The sequence below is a fragment of the Aptenodytes patagonicus genome, chromosome 3, assembly GCF_965638725.1.
Source record: "Aptenodytes patagonicus chromosome 3, bAptPat1.pri.cur, whole genome shotgun sequence".
Classification (NCBI taxonomy): domain Eukaryota; kingdom Metazoa; phylum Chordata; class Aves; order Sphenisciformes; family Spheniscidae; genus Aptenodytes; species Aptenodytes patagonicus.
The window spans coordinates 31407578-31425615 of NC_134951.1; the positions used below are offsets into that span (position 1 = coordinate 31407578).

The 18038-nt window shown below is 39.1% G+C and overlaps 1 protein-coding gene across 1 annotated transcript in view; it reads right to left on the bottom strand.

Moving 5' to 3' along the window:
• Positions 1-954: 954 nt before the first annotated feature.
• Positions 955-18038, bottom strand: part of EYS (eyes shut homolog) — a 1011092-nt gene continuing 994008 nt past the window's right edge. Inside the window, exons 47-48 of the mRNA XM_076332996.1 lie at positions 13030-13191; positions 955-2253 (exon numbers count right to left, since the gene is read on the bottom strand). Coding sequence (XP_076189111.1) covers positions 1055-2253; positions 13030-13191 — 1361 coding nt within the window. The 3' untranslated portion in view covers positions 955-1054. The remainder of the gene's footprint in view (positions 2254-13029; positions 13192-18038) is intronic.

Here is an 18038-nt window from a genome sequence, read left to right on the forward strand (position 1 = left end):
CTAGAATATAACTGAGCTTTTTCAGAAGGAATAGCGTTTTTACATTTATGTATGAAGAGCTGTATTTACTTTTGAGATTATAAAGTCACGAAAAATGTAGTCCTGGAAATTCAATTTACTGTGGTGAAAACCTTTGTCTAGTAAAATTTCAAAATCTCGTTTAGGGGCATATAAGCCAGAAAGGTATAGCTAAAGCAAAGCAGTTCTTAAAGTTTCTAGTTTTTAAGCTGTTAGGAACAGAAGTTATTTGTAGGCAGACTGCCACATTCCCGCATTCCAGTTGTGAATGTTTAAAACAAAGTTTTCATGGAGTCAAACAGGGGAGACCTCTGCTGGAGAAAAACAGCAGGCATATTTTATATCTGTTCAGTAACTAAGTAAAATTCCTTTTCTGCTCTTAAAATCATTCTTTGTAATATTTTAGTGTGAAGACAGGCTTAAGTTCTACCCTTTTACATAAATACATACCTGATGGATAGAGACTCAGAAGGGAGGGAGAACAACTTCATTACCTTTGTGGACTTAAGAAGTAATTACAGATGTTACGATTTTAAAAATTCTCATTACATAAACGTGCGCTTTTTGCCCCAAGTACACCTTTTCTCCCCCCCAATTCAGTTTTTACACTTGATTTTAATATTACAAAATTATAAAAGAGAAACTGCATTCTAATAAAATTCTAGAGTTTTGGAGAAACAGGTAAGTTGTCCTCATGGAGCAACAAACAACTGATACTGGAGTGACGGTTGGCTTTATAAGCTAATTACTACCTATTTGTCTACAAAACTATTTCCAGCACAATGAAGAAAAATACTGCAGACTTTGCCATTATTTTAAAGTAAATACTAAAGAGTATGTATAAGTAACTTTATGAGTAAAACATCTGATCGCATTTTATATATTAAAAAAAACATTAAAAAAAACAGAAGTAGTTGGGAACAATTTTATTAAGTGCTTTCTTGTGTTGGTTTCTGAGCTTACACTGCCAGCTAACACAAGAAACAGGAGGAAAAGGGAATTCATCACTTTTAAAGAGTCTTAAACAGTTTTTCAATTAATTTCCATAATTTCCATTGTAAACATTATACCCTTCTGCTTTCATTAGCTGAATCTTCTTAGAATCTTGGAAGAGCACAACATCTTTAATTTTACCAACGAATTCCTTCTGAAAAAGCCCTGTAGTGACTATATTGACTTTCCTGCCAATTTCAAACCCACCAAAATAACAAATGCCTCCATAGTTTAAAGCAGTGTATTTTCTCTGTGGATCAATATCTTCAAAAAGAATTAGCTCCTCATCCAGATACACCTTAATACAAGTTTCGTTTTGAACTACAGTAATGAAATGCCATCTTTCGTCACAACAGGTGGAGTATTTGCTATGAATTAGAGGAACAGAGATTCTTTCTCCAAGATTAATCACAACTTTCAATGTTCCATTGGCAAGACCAATGGCAAGGAAATCATTATCTTCATCTTCACCTTTTCCCATCCATACTATTAAGCCTTCAGTTTGATTGGTAGTAAAATTTAAAGAAATGCGGCTATGCTGGAGGTCTCTTTTTCCATAATAAGGATCTGTGTATTTGATGTAGGAGTTGCCGACGAACTTTGCTATAAAAAATTTGATTTTGCTATCGCAGTACTTACCTGACCAGCCTAGTGCGCATGCACAGATATATGAAAACGAAGTAGGTTGAGGAATGCAGAGAGCTTGAGATCCACACCTGTTTTGTGAACAGTGAATAGATTGTTCACATGTGCTCCCTATCCACTCTTGTGGGCAAGAACAAGAAAAGCCTGAGTTTTCAACTTGACACGTTCCATTATTTTTGCACACTGTGTACCCACAAACTGTTCCGTCACAGTCGCCAACATTGGCTCCACCTTTGGGGTCAGTCACGGTAAGCTTCAGTTCCCTGTTGTTTATAACAATTTCTCGTACACAACCGGTGAAACTTGTGGGTTCATTTTCTACTGCCATGGAATTAACAAGGTTTAAGGAGGATACCCCTCCAACAAAAAAATCCGTGTGCGTGTCTAGCACGTTCATTCCAGGACTAGCTTTTTGAGTAATGTTGATACCGTCCAGGTCCAGGTAGCCTTCGTTACCAGCTCTTCCTGCTTTGAGTGAATGCCACGTATTTCCATTTGCATGGACCTTCTGAAAGGTCTGTAGGATGACTGTCTTGTCTCCGAGATTGTAGCGTAACTGTATAAATCCATTTACTAATGATATACATAGAAAGTCACCTGTAAAAAACCAGTATAAAATAGTTTTACTTTTTAGAGGCAGCACACTGAAGAAGAGCATGTTCATAATCCTGATGCTTTCATGCCTGCACTTCCCCAGTTCAGTAACTTATTTTCTATAGCCTTGTACCATCATCATATCTAAATCGCACAAAGGGAAATGTTCCCTGATGAGCTTCTCGTGGCCTTTTTTTTTTTTCTTTCATTATTGGAAACTGAGCTCCTGTTTGCTTCAAAGTAAAAAGCCCAACCTTCTGAAAAGCTCTGCTTTGGTGCAGAGACTAGATAACTGTGAGGTAGGAGGAAACAGGATCACTTTGGCATCCGGGGAATGTGAGTTGGTGTTTGCACGAAAAAGAATCAAGTTTTGGCCAAGTTACAAATGCCAGAATACTCTCAATTTCCATATGCTGAATAAAGGCTTGATGGATTTGTCAGTTTAATGCACTGAAGGTTTGTCAGCACCAAACATACTCTGCTTTCCCCGAAGCTGCTTTTTGCAATGGGGATGTTTTGGGTTTAATAATCTGACAGCTGTAGGAACAGATAAGCTTTTTATTGAATTGTTCTTCTGGAGGCCTCCATGACAGGAAGTATTAGGAGGGAGTTATCTTTTCTTGTACTGTCAGTGTTTCTGGCCTTACAGGCAATATAAAAGGAGAGAGAGTACCACTTCAAACTATATTTACAAACGTGAAGAAGAAAAGCGGGGAAAGGTTAGGAAACGGGAGCTGGAAGGAAGGTATGTAAGGGCAGAGAGAGAGTCTGATAGGGGAAGGTGACAGGGAGGCAGAAGAGGACAGCAGAAGAGTCTGCAAATGAAAGTCACATTTTCAAACTTTTATGTTTGCCTGTGCAATTTAACTTTTATATTGCTTTTGGAAATAGTAGGCATAAGGTGGTTGGATTTTTTTAAAGTAAGTTTATCAATTAAATTGATAAATATGCTTGTTAAATTTGAATGTAAGCTTTCTCTTAATAGTGACCAGTAAAACTGAAGTTTCATGTAGTGTTTTACTAATGAAGAAATACTTCTAAATTTGGAAAGTAAAATTTCCTTAAAGATTCGGCATTCGTAAGGGTGGACCTGTTAGTAGAATGATGAAGTTTGCTTTCTTGGGGGTTTAATTTTTGGATATTTCTAATCCTTGAATTACATTGCCCTTAGTGAAGTTAAAAATGAATGGCTTAATTTACTGGAGGCTTGTGAAAGTTACTAAAATTATGCCTCTCTCTTCAGCAATTGTTCAGGTTCCCATTCAGGCAGGGTGGAGATGTTTCAGTTGTGTTAGTGGCTGTAGAGCACATGCTTTGTGCCTCACCTTCCCTGCCCCAGACACCCATGGGAAGAACGAGAAGGCGGCTCTTCCTTCTTTCAGCTCCAGTCCAGCGATAGCAGAGCACTTCCTTCTAGCTTGCTAGTTCCAGTTGTGATGATCTGTTTTACTTCCCTGCATTTAGTGTTCTTTTTTAGTACCTTGTTTGTTTCTGCTTTTTTTTAGAAAATAAATATAATTCATTTGTGGTTTCTCTTGCTCAGTGATGTGGCTTTAAGCTTGCTTAATTTTTCCGTGCATAGTTTGAATGCACTTATCTTGCTTACTTGTTTGAGCAATGTGCATAACCTGCTTGTCTATTTCTTTTATCAGGACCTCAATCCTAGGGTAAGAAAGGAGCATCAGAAAAAGTTTCTGAACTACCTCTTTGGCAGCCTTCAATGCCCTCTCCTACACAGACATGCAGGCTTGCATAAGGACATGAGTACTCATTCTTTGCTGTCTAGGAAGAAGGAAAACATCTGACTAGGGTTGCTTGCTCATCTGTCTTTTGATCAAGAGCTGGAGAAGCTGGAAGTTCTCCAAGACTTCCTGGCCTGCAGGGAAGTTTTTTGGTAGCTGTGCACATTTGACAATGATTTGTCTGAGATGACATTAGAGAATAGTGCTTCAGTGACATCAAGGAAAAAGTGGGCAGTTTCAGCAGTTAGTCCTAGTGCTTCTGACTCAAGCCCAATGATGTCTGTTGCTAATGTACTTGTAGTGAGGTTTGGAGTCTTATTTAGTCTTATTACAAGAGCAAATCTGTGTTACTGCATCTGCACAGTTACAGTGTAAAGAGAGGTTATGGCTGAGTACTCTGGATTAGGCTCTAGCACAGATTTGAGGCCTCTCTTCAAATGGGAGTAACCTTCTTTTCTGCTAGTTGTGAACAAAAAAATTAAACTTTCCAATTTCAACTCTCCCTGAGCTTCTCAAGGCACTTTCTTACTCCCCTGGTTAGATCCTCTCTTTTCACACATACTGCTATTTTAGTCTTTGGCAAGAACAGCAGTGTATTGAGATAAATTTTATAGTGTGGACGTTGATCCCAGGGTTCAGCTCGGTATTTCTCCGTGAAGTTTTATTGTGCCATAGGTACTACTCAGGGACAACTGGCTGAAAACATTTTAGGGCTCTAATGTAAGGTGCTGTGTGCTCAGTGTCCATGAAACTTCCTCTCAAAGTGAAGGCAACCTATGGGCTTGTCTTTGTTCCTCTTCACTTCAGCAGCCAATGACATTTTCAACAAGGGACCTCAATCTGCCCTGTCTCTGAGGGACAAGTTGCACAGCTGAAGCCTGTGCAGCCCTATGCCATCATAGGAATTGCATCACCATTTTAAACAAACAGCATTCTTACCACTGAATTTCTCCTCTCAGCAGTCTCAGTATGGGAGACCATGAAGCAAGGTGGTTTCCACTGTTTCAGTTTGAGCATTACTCAAACCTGTCCCATACGACCTTAACTGGGGCCAAGGACCTTTTGAGGAAGTTTGCTTTTGTCAAGCATGAAGGAGATGACATCCTCAGTTTTTTCAGGACTAGACTTTATAGCTGATCCCTACTTTCTAGAAAATACGTACAGGACACACAACTTTGCTTCCAGCTTTTTAGATTAGCATCTCATCTAATATGGACTATTTATCCGCACCAGTAGTGTCACAAAAAAAGCAGAGAGACTCCTGAGGTAGGCACTCACAGTCATGATTTTGTTGTGCACACAAGCCTTGGCCCAACCTGTTGGATGGGGTGCAAGGAAGTGTGAGGCAATCTGTCTCAATAAGGTTGAATCTTCTTTGGAAATAGGCTATTGTAGCTTAGCTGTGGCTTGAAACTGCAACATGTCAGGACCCTGGGTGTTGAACAATATCTTCAGTGGTTACAGCACTCAGTTCTGTTCTGATGCACCTTCCTGCCCCTGTCATCTTCCCTGTTTCAGTAAAATAAAAAGGGGGTTTTTATAGCCCAAATGCTAAAAGATTTTTTCCTTGTCTTCTCAGGGGAAGGGGATTTTGTAGCAGGTGTTGTCTTAAGGAAGGAACTATTCTGGATTTAAAATGGCACTTTTACTTGCAAACCCTAGTTCAGCGTTTTCACCAAATGTCTGAAGGTCAAAGTTGCTCCACCTCAGGGTGGATTGTCTCTATTCCATAGTAGGAGCCAGCACTCTGAAACAGGTATCAAATTTTCTTCATCACTTTAATTTTCAGGTTTTCATAATGAATGTGCACAAGTCTCACCTGCTCCCATATCAGATGTCAGCATTCCCAGAAGCCAAGTCAACTCTATGTCCTGAGCAGTCAGTTCCAAAAACTGGGAGTTAATGAAAAGTCTCCTATAGGTACATCCAACTACTATTGTGAGATCTGGATTATCCATGATGATATCTGCTTATATGACTTCTTATGATGGATTCTGAATGCATCACAAAAATTTTCAGCTTGCTACTACTCTGAATGAGTATGTAAGTCTGTAAGTAAGTTGGTTACAGTCACACAATCAAGTTTTAAATTCTCCCAAATGGTGACAATGCCCTTTCGTGTTCAGTCTTTATCTAGACATGCAGGTGTGTCTGTATATCCCCGTCTTGAGAGGGGATCATGTTTAAGCAGTGTCAGGTCACCATGTTTTTATGTTACCACAGGAAACTCATCTACATCATAGTATGTCAAAGCTTTGTACAGTTGGAAATGCGTGCTAGGAATGTTGCACTCTATTTTGAGATGTCCTGTTCATGCCAGAAGCATTACCATGCATAACAAATGCAATAGTGTTGAATTTACACAGCTGTGTTGGGCAAAGATCTCTGTAGTTACTGCCTTCACTATCAAATCTGCCTAATGCCGATGTATTTCCTAGGAGGACAGAATACAATGTCAGAGGATTTTAGGCTGACAGACCATGGGCAGGGAGGGTATCCCAGATGGTATTTTTCACATTTCTCTTTCAGGGTCTCTTCTCCACAGTGACTCAAAGTCTACCCCTGTGCTCCGCGTGTATGCGTATAAGGCAAAGCCTTTATTACCTGCTAGAGACCTGAATTTATTCCTACACTTCACTGCAAATTGACAATAAGCAGGATTTCCCACTAGTTTTTAAGACCAAAGGAGCTTCCAGAACATCCTTTTAAGTAACTTTGGAAGCAGTGGATGCAGTCTTCTAGTCAGTGGCATTCACATTTTTGATGCTGTTGTCATGTCCCCAGTGATACAGAGATGCAAGTCTCTTTAAAGACTCCCTGTTTGCTCAGAACTCACTGATTAGTTCCTGGACTCCTGAAGGTCTATAGTCCTTTACAAAGACTTGTAAGACATCCTATGCTTGTCCTTTTTCTCATCCTGTGTTACTAAGCAGAAGCCTCTATGCTATGATATTCTGCTGGGGACAGAGGCTTTGATGAGCTCAGTGCTTCAGCAGCTTCTGCAGGGTAGGTGTCTCAAGAGCTCTAGGCAGCGGTTTCCTGGTTACAGAACACCTATAGTCTTGGTTTTGTCAGCCATTTCGAAGCCCTGAGACAGCATCTCTGGATGTATGTTTGCTGGCCTCAGTCTATGCCTTCTGTTGCTTTTACCTCACCTTTCCTTCCTCTAGCTCAAGGCCACAATATCAGTTTCTATCATTGTGGTATCAGGTAGCATTCCCCCCCCTGCCTCCTTCCACCTTCTTTTTCAGAAACCTTTATTGATCATTGGCACCATCTTGGTGACAGAGTGAACATTTGAACCTTATACTCTCGTAAGCAGTAACATTCACAGGAATCATTCCCAGTTAATGAAAGGGAACTCTCTTACTGTAGGTTGGTTTCAGAATGTGCTCATCTTCACTCTAAGTTGACCTCTTTAAGCCACCATAATAAAGTGCCTGTGTCTCCAACAGTATTATTGCCTCTTGTTGGTATGATACATAGAATCATAGAATAGTTTGGGTTGGAAGGGACCTCTAAAGGTCATCTAGTCCAACCCCCCTGCCATGGGCAGGGATATCTTCAACTAGATCAGGTTGCCCAGGGTTTTGTTTGTTTGTTTTTGTTTTTGGGGTTTCTTTTGCCATTTGATTAAACTCTTTCCCTGAATTCAAGCCCCGAGCAAGAAGGGAGTCATTCTGTGCACAGATCAAAATTAAGACATCTGTCCAGACCTAGGATTGCACTTAGGTGGCATTTGTGCAATGGAGTCTGTAACTTTGCAACCAAAAAAATTAAGTTAAAAAGAAATCTGTAACTTCTGACAAGTTGCCAGCTTGTGTGTATGATGAACGCCGAAGAACTGAGCCATACTCCCTGACAGATTCCGAATTAAACTTCAGGCTGTTTAGGAGGTTGTCAGTCAATAAATTCAAGTGTTTAAAAGGTCCAAGGCTGTTTCTTCTGCCTATTAGACAGGATATATAATTTGGAATGTGTGAATCTGGAAGCAACAACCCTTCTCTTTCACTGTTTTCTGGATCGCATTTGCATGGCTATTAAGGGATATTTTGTCTTTTAAAAAGAACCCCCCAAAAAATATTTCACTGGGCTGACACAATTCTATTTTCTTCCCCCATCCATTGACTAGAACTGTGCTTGAATTCATGGGCAAGCTACCCACTTACATGCACGTGAGCAATGCTACAACGACTTTGAAACAGAACAAATTCAGGAATGCCTCAGTAATCACGCTGAACGCATCCTGTAACTGTCATAGCTGCAGATGTATCTTTGCTCACTGCTCTTTCCTGCCTTGCTGAACTCGGTTCACATTGCTTTCATTCTTCCTTTTTTCATCATCCTGTTCTTCACAGTTTTCCTTTCACCCTGCTATCCTGTATGATTTTCCATGGACCCAAATCATGTCCTCTTATGCTATGACCCTTTATGTATTTGTCCAGGAGCAGAACTTTTCTTGTCTAGTAGGAGTTGAAATAGCCATGTCAGCCTCCAGCTGAATGGCTGTACTCTACTCTATGGCCAAAGAAGGTGATGCACTCTGGTCTCCACATGAGAGAGAACCTAACTGACCAGTAGCTGTCCTTCACAGCTGGTTTCCTGAACATTTCCAGGAGCCAAAAGGCGGCCCAGGGCCAAGGAAAGAAAGCAAAGCAGAAGAGGGAGGGCTATAAACAGATAGAACAAGGGAACGAAGGACAGAGAGGAGAGATGAGCCTTGTTCCGGCTCTTCTGCAGCCTCTGCTGCTAGTTGCTAGCCAATAATAAGTCAGCGTGGTTGAAGTTTGTTGTTCTCAGCTTAATCTGTATCTTTTGTTGCCTTCCTTGTCTTTAGGGTTTTGTTAACATTGACTCTGTCTTTGCCATGGTCTGAGTGCATGCACACAGTTAGGTATCAGTCAGCTGACAGGTTATAGCAGCTTGTTGCAGCTGTTGTAATTTTATCTTTTATCTAGTGATCACCATAGCCAGTGCCTCTAATGCACACTTACAGGAGCTACCCATGGGTAGGATATGGTTTCATGGATTATTACAAAATGATTCTACTCCATGTATGGAGCTGCATCTCACAGCTAATGCACAACTGAGAACAGGTATGAAGCCAAGCCTGTAAATCTCTCAAACCATGTAAAAATCACTGTGGCAATAGGTAGATTCCAGCTTCCACTTGGAGCACCATCCCAGAGCAGAAGGGTATAGCTAGGATCCAGAACAACCCTGCAGACAGAGTGATGCTAATGCATCTAGAAGGGGTGGGCGGTTATCTATTTGTAGGTTAGACCATTCAGCCTCACCTTTCAAAAATGCTGCTCTCCTTGGTGAAGAAACTTCTTCTGCTTCCTTTAGTCACTGCTGTCACCATGGCAGATTTTGGCAGCTAGAAGGTGTCACCTTCCTTGAGCAACCTCAATTTGCCAGCCTTTTGCAAGTGTTTGCTTGCCAGTGGCAAACGGGTAGCAACAACACTTCATATGCAACAGATTTCAGGACAATGGGGATGACTGTTCTGTCACACAGATAGCTGGCAGTTCTGCTTCCTGTGCTGCTAATTTAGTCCATACAAATGATCCCAAAACTAGTAACAAAGCAGAAATTATGACCCTATCAGCTAAGGAAACATGGTTGCCAAGAGAGAAGACTTAACCACTCTTAAGTTTCTCTTCTAAAAGTGGGTGGATAATACCCTTCCTTGTGGGTATTCTAGAAATTCTGAATATTTCCAAAGGATTTTAGTCCAATTCCATGATTCAGTTTTCACCATAAACAATGTCTTAGAAAACTGTGCAGGCATCACACACCCATACTGGCGCTCTCTTGTTTTCATGCTTTAGGTTTTTAAGCTCAAATATCAGGAGTTACAGTTTTGAGGTTTTTCAGTCCAGGTAGGTAACATAATCCTGTTAAAGAGAGACAGAGCACTGGTGCTGCAAATGTTGAGTATTAAAATTAGCATGAGTCATCCCGTTCTGTTTATTAACCTGACTTCCTTCTTAGTCACTCAGCATAACTGTTCTTTCTCATCTCATCAGGGAGCAAACATTTCCATCACCCTGGCCTGAACTCTGGAATAGTACAGACAGTCTACAGCATATTCCACCTTCACAAACAAATGTAAAGCTTCAGTAATACTATGACTCAACGAAAAAGTAATGCTTCTTACTGCCTTTTACCCAGAGTGCCAAGGCCTTCAAGTATATAGAGTGGTCGCTGTGTAAATGGACTGAATTATATATTGTTGAAGCAGTTGATGGGCATCCAGCAAACCCTGTCTGAATTAAAGGCTATTTATTCAATGGGGCTCTCACACTTTCATTGGTAGAAATGGTATATACTGCACATGAGAAAATGTGAAGTGGGCTGGCCTTCTACCGACGCTGCTGAACTCCACAAGAATGCTGTATTATTTGCAGAGACCTCGCTCAGAAGCAGTGCATACAACTGTCTGCACTTCCCACATTTTTACCTCATTGGCATAAAACAAGTAGTCAAAGAGGGGGAAAAAAGCCCCCTTGTCTTTCTGTCTGCAAGTTTCCAAACTAAAATATGCATACACAGCTTACTTGTTGTTTTTTTTTTCTTCCCCCCAGCTTATTATTAATACAGCTAGCCACTTAAAATTTTGGAAATTATTTTCTTAGGAGCTGCAGAAATTAATACTACCAGACTTAAAGTCATGATACACGTTCAGAAACAGCTGACAAAGCAAGAAAACTGATGACTGACAGAATTATAGGAAATTCTGCTAAAAGATTACGATTCATAGGAAGTTTTCCTTTTTATGCTGATTTGCCAGGTGTATAAATGTGTGTACTGAAGTAATCACGTTGTTAGGGGAGTGGAGGCTGGAACCAGCATATCAACTTTTGAGTAAGGAGACTTAGCCACCTATCCACCCTTTCTAGAAGTGCATGTAATGTTCTTTGAAAAGAACAAAGCAAGAAGGAAATGTTTCAATGGAAGTCTCATGTTTATTTCTTCACCTACTGAAGATTTTTTCTTTTAATGATGGGAGGATTTTTTGGTGGGGGCATGCCCCTGAAGGGAAAGTCCCAGTGTAGTGTTCACATGGGTGGCAAGCCAAGCCAATGTATAACTGCCATTGTGAGATGCTACAACTCAGTATCACTGATGAATTAGCTGCATAGTCAGAACTCATTTCTTTTAAAAAAACCAGCATTGCCTAGTGAGGGAAAAAAATTGTTCTAATTATTTCCTATTAAAAAGGAATTTTAGAAAAAAATCCTGTGGTTTCGGCAATCAATTTATTAAATCTTACATAACTGTGTAGAAGAAAGGTTTTATATAAAGTGCTTTCTAAACTAATCCCCGACAGAAAGCCCTTTCACATCTGCTGGCTGCTAAGAATACTTCTGAGTCTTTCATCAGTCTAATTCTGTCTGGATTTGACAGGATTATATGAAGGCAAACATAAAGAGCTAGACGATTAGCTTTTCCTAAATCTTTCAAAACTTCAGGATAGTGAAAATGGGAGTAAGAAATTTGTAAAGAAATTAAATTACTCTATACAATATGTTTTTTATTTTGAAATGAAACTGATATGATTCTAGAAAGTGATTTAAAGAAAATATTCCTTCCTGTGCAAACTAAACGTTCATGAATGGCGATAGAACAAGGGCATGCTCATGCTAAACCACTCCTGGCCCAAGTTAAACAGACTTGGCACTCTCTTTGATGCTTCCAAAGAGATATTTAATTTATTTATATGTTAGCTCTTTCCATGACCTCTGACTATTCTTTTGAGAGACATCCTTTTTTCTCTTCTATTTTTCATGGCCCATATAATGCTTTAGTTTATACAGGAGAGAACTATTCAGTGAGAATCTCAGAAATTGGCCCGTAAGTGATAGAATTACAAAAGATTCATTGTAGAAGGAAGAGTTCTTTGCAAATAAATGTATTTGTATTACAGATGTTCCATATATTTTTCTTTGAATCTACTTATCTGTATGTGGTTGTAATTAGAACAAGGCAAACAGGAGGTGCCAGCAGTGTATAATATATTATCAGTCTTACCAAATAGCAGCCTGTCAAAACATCTGCGTACAGAATAAGAAGGTGGTAAATTGTGCATATGGGTGCTTATATGCATGCATGGCTGAGTACGTTTATTGAAATGTCTCAAAGCTTTAGGCTTTGAACAAAGGAACGTAAAAATACATGATAAATAGTTAAGTGCTTTTTCTGTCATACAAAGGCCCATTTTTGCATAACGTACTACTTAATACAAGTGGAAAATTTGCTCTAAGATCATGTTATGAATGATATGTAATGCTTCTGTTTAAAAACATGCAAGGCACCACATAAATGCAATATAAACATGAAGTATGTTAATGAAATTATTACAAAAAATTTACACCTTAAAGACTAAATTTTAAAATGTATTTACTCTGGTTAGCAAATTATGTTTTCTTGCCATGAAGTTTTAGGAATGTTAAGTCAGTAAACTTTAAAATACTTTTATAAGTAGTAGAAGTATTTTATCTAGATTTGTTTTTCACTCTGTATACCTGTCAAATGCAGAACTTGTATGTTTTGCATGCTGCACCAGCAAGATTTCAGCATTTTATAATAAAAAGTTAAACTTCCAATGAACCTCATTAGCTCTCTTATAGTCTGTTCACTTTCGCTTAACTTGTTTGATCAGTTTTCATATTACTTCATTTTTGGTCATTTTAAAACACTGGGCCAAACCCCCAGACTCTGAATCCTAGAGTAGCTGCACTGAAACTGTGGGAGCAGTATCAGTAAATGTCTGTTTAAAAGCTGGCTGCAGTTACTTTGCAGGGGAAAATTGTTTCCCGAGCCACTTCATTAAATACTTGCTGGCTTTGGACTAATTCAAAATTTTGTTATGCATGTTTTTTCTTATGAACTTGATTATTCACAGTTCAAAACCCAGTCACCATGGACAATGAGTTACAGAGACTGAATGCCTGAATCCCTTCAAAGTACTGCCTTTCTTTTTCAAAAAAGTACCTGGTTGTATCATACCAGCAAGCTGGAATACCCTTACCTGACTGAGTACCCAAATGCTGGGCAGTGTAAAACAGGATACCATCTGGAGACAGAGGCTGAAACTGTAGTTTGATATGGGTCTTATGCCGGATATAAAAGGGTGCAAATGACATCCATGATGATTCATTACTTCTGAAAGATGGATCACTAATGGAAATATCTGAAAAATACAAGAGGAAATGTCTTCTGAAAGATATTTTGGGAGGACTGCATTATTATGGCACCAGTTGTCCACAGTTATTTTGTAGAGTTCATAAATGAAGTACATAATACTTCCTATTCTTCCCTTTCCAAAGACTAAAAATAACCTAGATACAGAACAAAACTTAGATAATAGCAAATCAATGCCATTTTGTCTTCTATGTGCCTTATTTTCATTAACAATCAAGCCCGTAGTTGTAATGCAAAATAAGTGTGATCTTGTTAGTGTTCATTTTCAAATAAATATAAGTGTAAATTTTACATTGTTTAAAAATTCAAACGCAAAATACTTTTTCAGGAGTCAGAATAAATGTTTATTTCTTCACCATACAGATGAAAATCTTAGTGGAGGATTTTTAATGAATTGTTTTGTGTGTCATAAGAATGTACATTTTAAGTGGAATGTGTTCATTAATTGCTGCTGAAATTTGTTTTTAGGATAATCATACTGAGATGCTTGATAATTCAAATTGTCCTATCATACTGAAATGGAGCACTTTCACACAATTACAGTGAACATAAAATGTACACTTTTGAGCTATACACAACTTCATCATTCTGTCTTAGCACTTCCCTCAGTGCTGATTGTTCATATACCCCTAAGAAATTGGGCTGGTTAAACTTCCTTCAGCCAACTGATTAATGATTATACTTTTCAATGCTGTTTATGTCACTTCAAACTGTTTCCAATTTTCCCCACTATAATGACATTACATATTTGAGATATAATTGTGTTAGTTATTAGCTAATTCATTATCGTGTGGTGGTGAGTTTGCTGTATTTATGGGTTCACTGGAATAAGTCAAGCTATTTAGATGTGCAGGGTACATTTAGACCTGTGTGTGATATGCCCTTTTTACTACTTAGTTAACAGCAGTACTAAATTCCTGAACTGTAAGTGCTGCCCCCCTCACTTTTCACAGTTTTCCTGCTGAAGCTACGCTGTTTCTGTTCTGAGGCAATCTGTCTTCATTTTGGTGCTCCCAATTTCATAGTTTTATAGTAACTCGCTTTCAGTCAAAAATACCTTCAAGATGTCCTTGCAGTGCATTCCTAGGCAACCTTCTGCTATCTTTCCACACTCGTTTTCTGCATAGCGTCTGCTCGTGAATCCACAGCCATCCAGTTGCACCTTGTATTGCCTATTGCAGATGGGCCTCAGTTATTAGACTGGTATACAGTCAGCATGCTGCCAGACTTTGTAATTTGTCTATTTGTCACACCACCTCTCTCAGAATAGGGCTCAAGGTGTTCCTGGTGGACTGTGTCCAGCGGACAGATGCACCGTTATACAGGATCCAGATCTCTCACCTGTTATCAGCATAATGACTTGAAGATGCGTCTTGAATGTGTAGCAACAATACAGCTGGCCTTTTTGTTCACTTCCCCCACTAGATTACAGTTAATACTTCTGAGGAAGGTGTATGGATTTAACCTCACAAATTCTCAGTAAGTCTAAAAGTAATTTTTAAACTCTGGAATATCAATTATAATGGATTTATGAAATGCTCAAATGATCAGAATCAGGCTTTTGATGAGCTGTTATTCAACCTATGTATATATTCTCATTCAAACACATTACATTAACAAATCACTCCCATCCTAAGCATCATAATAGCTGTTATGATATCAAGGCTAGGCAGTGTCTGTAGTAATATATTACATAATGTCAGAAATGTGAAGTTCCCGGCATCTATATTTAAAAGCTGACAGAAATAAAAATAGTTTTAAGAGTAGCAATTACCCTGGAAGATAAATAGTAATAAAACTTGCTAAACAGAATAGGTGACGTAATTTAGATCACTAAAACTTATAAACACTATCAGGTACAAAAGACAAAATAATACTTAATAATTGTCCTATGGACTGTTAGGTGCTTGAATTTTTTTCAGTAGGTAAGAGACAATGTTCTCCGTTAGTAGGTAAAGATGTAATCTCTATACTTATGTCTTCATATTTAAAAATAAATCAGAAATAATAATTCATTTTGTACATAGACATTTTTGCTTTATGCATCATTTGGAAGTCAGTCTTCTCTTAGCAAATTTTTGCACAGCAAGACTTGCATATGGAGGAACTGTGCCACAGCGGTCAATCTTATATTAAAATATGCTGCTGCTTAAAAGGTCATACCAGGTGAAGTGTACAATTAGGCATCTGAAAGTCTTCATGTCAGACTCAGTTTCACTTTGTCAATGTAGTTAATTCTTTACTGCTTATGAAGGAAGCATGGACAATGACTGGTGTGAAAGCAAAATGATCAGCTGCAGCAGGACTGAAATGCTACATTGCTTATCACTGGAAGGTATATGAAAGGAAGATTGCTATGATAAAAAGCCTTGGAGGAGAGAGAGAGAACAAGGATGAAAAAGGTGATTTTATAGTATCACTCAGAGAATGAATTAAATCCATGGCTTTACATTACAGAGTATTAAAAAATAACACCCACGTCTTCAGCAGCAGATGTCAGAATGCTTTAGAAAGGAGGTATTATCCTGATTTATAGATATAAAATAAAATACTCTATTTAATAGACTTCATTCTGAAAATTCCAAGATGCAAATATTTTATTCCCGTTTTGCTAAAAAAGTGGTTTTATAGAATCATAGAATCATTAAGGTTGGAAAAGACCTCTAAGATCATCGAGTCCAACCGTCAACCCAACACCACCATGCCCACTAAACCATGTCCCTAAGCGCCGCATCTACACGTCTTTTAAATACTTCCAGGGATGGGGACTCAACCACTTCCCTGGGCAGCCTCTTCCAATGTTTAACCACTCTTTCAGTAAAGAAATTTTTATTCCCAATAAATATACCTGAACAAATGTCAGAAAAAAACCCATATTTTGCCACAAAGCAGCAGGACTAACTACAGGAAGTACTAGAATGACTTCTAATTTGCTTGTAAATTCTCTGTAGAACCTGTAAGTACTGCTTATATGCATGGGAAAGATCTGACTTGACAGGTACATGGAAATGTGCACCTGTATCTCAGAACAGAATGCTCTAACTGTATTGCAGTGCACAGAGATGATTAATACAAAATTTCATTTTTGCAAAATTGCATCTATAGATAGACAAATTTTTAAGGTGAAGAATAAGACAACTTAAGCTTTTCAATTTGCTTTTATGGCAGGCATATGCAAAACTAACATGTTGTGTCAAATGCTGAGGTATTTTACTGTTGTTTTCTTGGCAACAACCTTTTTTTCCCACCTAAGATGAGAAAATAAGAAGCTTGGCGAAACTTGCACAAGACAGTTCCTGTATTACATATGCTTACTCCAGAGAAACTCTTTTCTAAAACAAATGAGGTGAATGGATGCCTTTGCCAATCCTATAACCTAGATTTGTAGGACTTGTGCTGTGTAACTATTACATTACCCGCTAGAGCGCTCAGCACTGTGGTGCATTGTAAGCACAACAGGCATTTAAGCAAATATTTCTGTTCTGTATCTGATTAATGACTCACTTTTCTAAGCTGAGTACTAGTATCTGATGAAGCTACGTATTTCTAAATGATACAAAGACAAACTCTAAATCCCTTTAGACCAGTTAGATCTATGGGAACACAAAGTTCCTGCAAGTAGTATTGCTGAAGTGTGCTTTTCTTTCCCTCTACTACGCATTAATACCTTTCAGGTTCCTCCTGCTATCCTCATTTGATCAGCCCTGTAATGCTCACACATCCTATTCAACTGTTGTTATGAACAAATCTTTCTAGGTTATTCTTGCAGCTCAATTCCAACCACTGAAGCAGAAGTGCTTGTACACATCCCAGTCTACATTTTGATGGCATTACAATTTGATAGTTTCTTCAAGCAGCTTGTTGCCTCAAAACTTTCAGCAAGCCCATTTTGCTATTCAGCATGTCAAGGAAACTTGCAGTGGAAAAGTAAAACAGTCAACATGAAAAAAATGAGCTCAAACTCCAAGACGGAAGCACAGAGGCTGTGGAAGCAGGGATGGGCTACCCAGCAGGAATACAGAGCCAGTGCCGGAGTTGAACAGGGATGGAGTTAGAAGTCAAAACTCAGCAGGGGTTAAAACTGGCAAGGGATATGAAGGGAAACAAGAAGGGCTTCCAACAAGAAGGCTAAGGAAAATGTGAGGCCACTCCTCAAAGGAGTGGGGACCTAGTGACAAAGGATGTGGAAAAAGCCAAAATACTCAAAGCCTCATTTGGTTCATTTTTTACTTGGTAAAGCCCGATCAAGCCTCCCAAGTCCCTGACCCTGGTAGCTGAGCTTGGGGAAGTGAAACATTATCTATGGCAGAGGAAGAATTTGGGAGCACGTCAGCCAATCAGGCATACACATGGTCAGGGCGCCAGCCAGGATGCATCCCTGAGTGCTGAGGGAAATGGCCACTATCACCATGAGGCTGCTCACTATCAATAAGCTCTGAAAAGTCATGGCGATCACAGGAAGTTCCTGATGACTGGAGGAAGGCAAAACATCATGGTTTGGATGGATGGGTCAGTCTGTGATACTAACTAGCTGTATCAGTTTGCTTTTCTTCTCTCAAATGCTTTTTGCAACTAAATATATCAAAAAAGATTTTTTCATAGAACTCTGTCACTTGTCACCATAAATCTACTGTCCTGACCACAAGCCTTAATTTTGTCTCAGTATTTGTTTTGTTTTGGTGGTGTTAGAAGCCAGGCTTACAGTCAAGGAGCTTACCGAGGGCTGGGAGCTGGGAGCCAGAGGCCAGGAGTGATATAACATCACTGGCAGGGCAGAGGCCTCTCCAGCCAGGGCCCTACTGGAGTGAGGCGAGCAGGACAGGCCCAGGGGGGAGC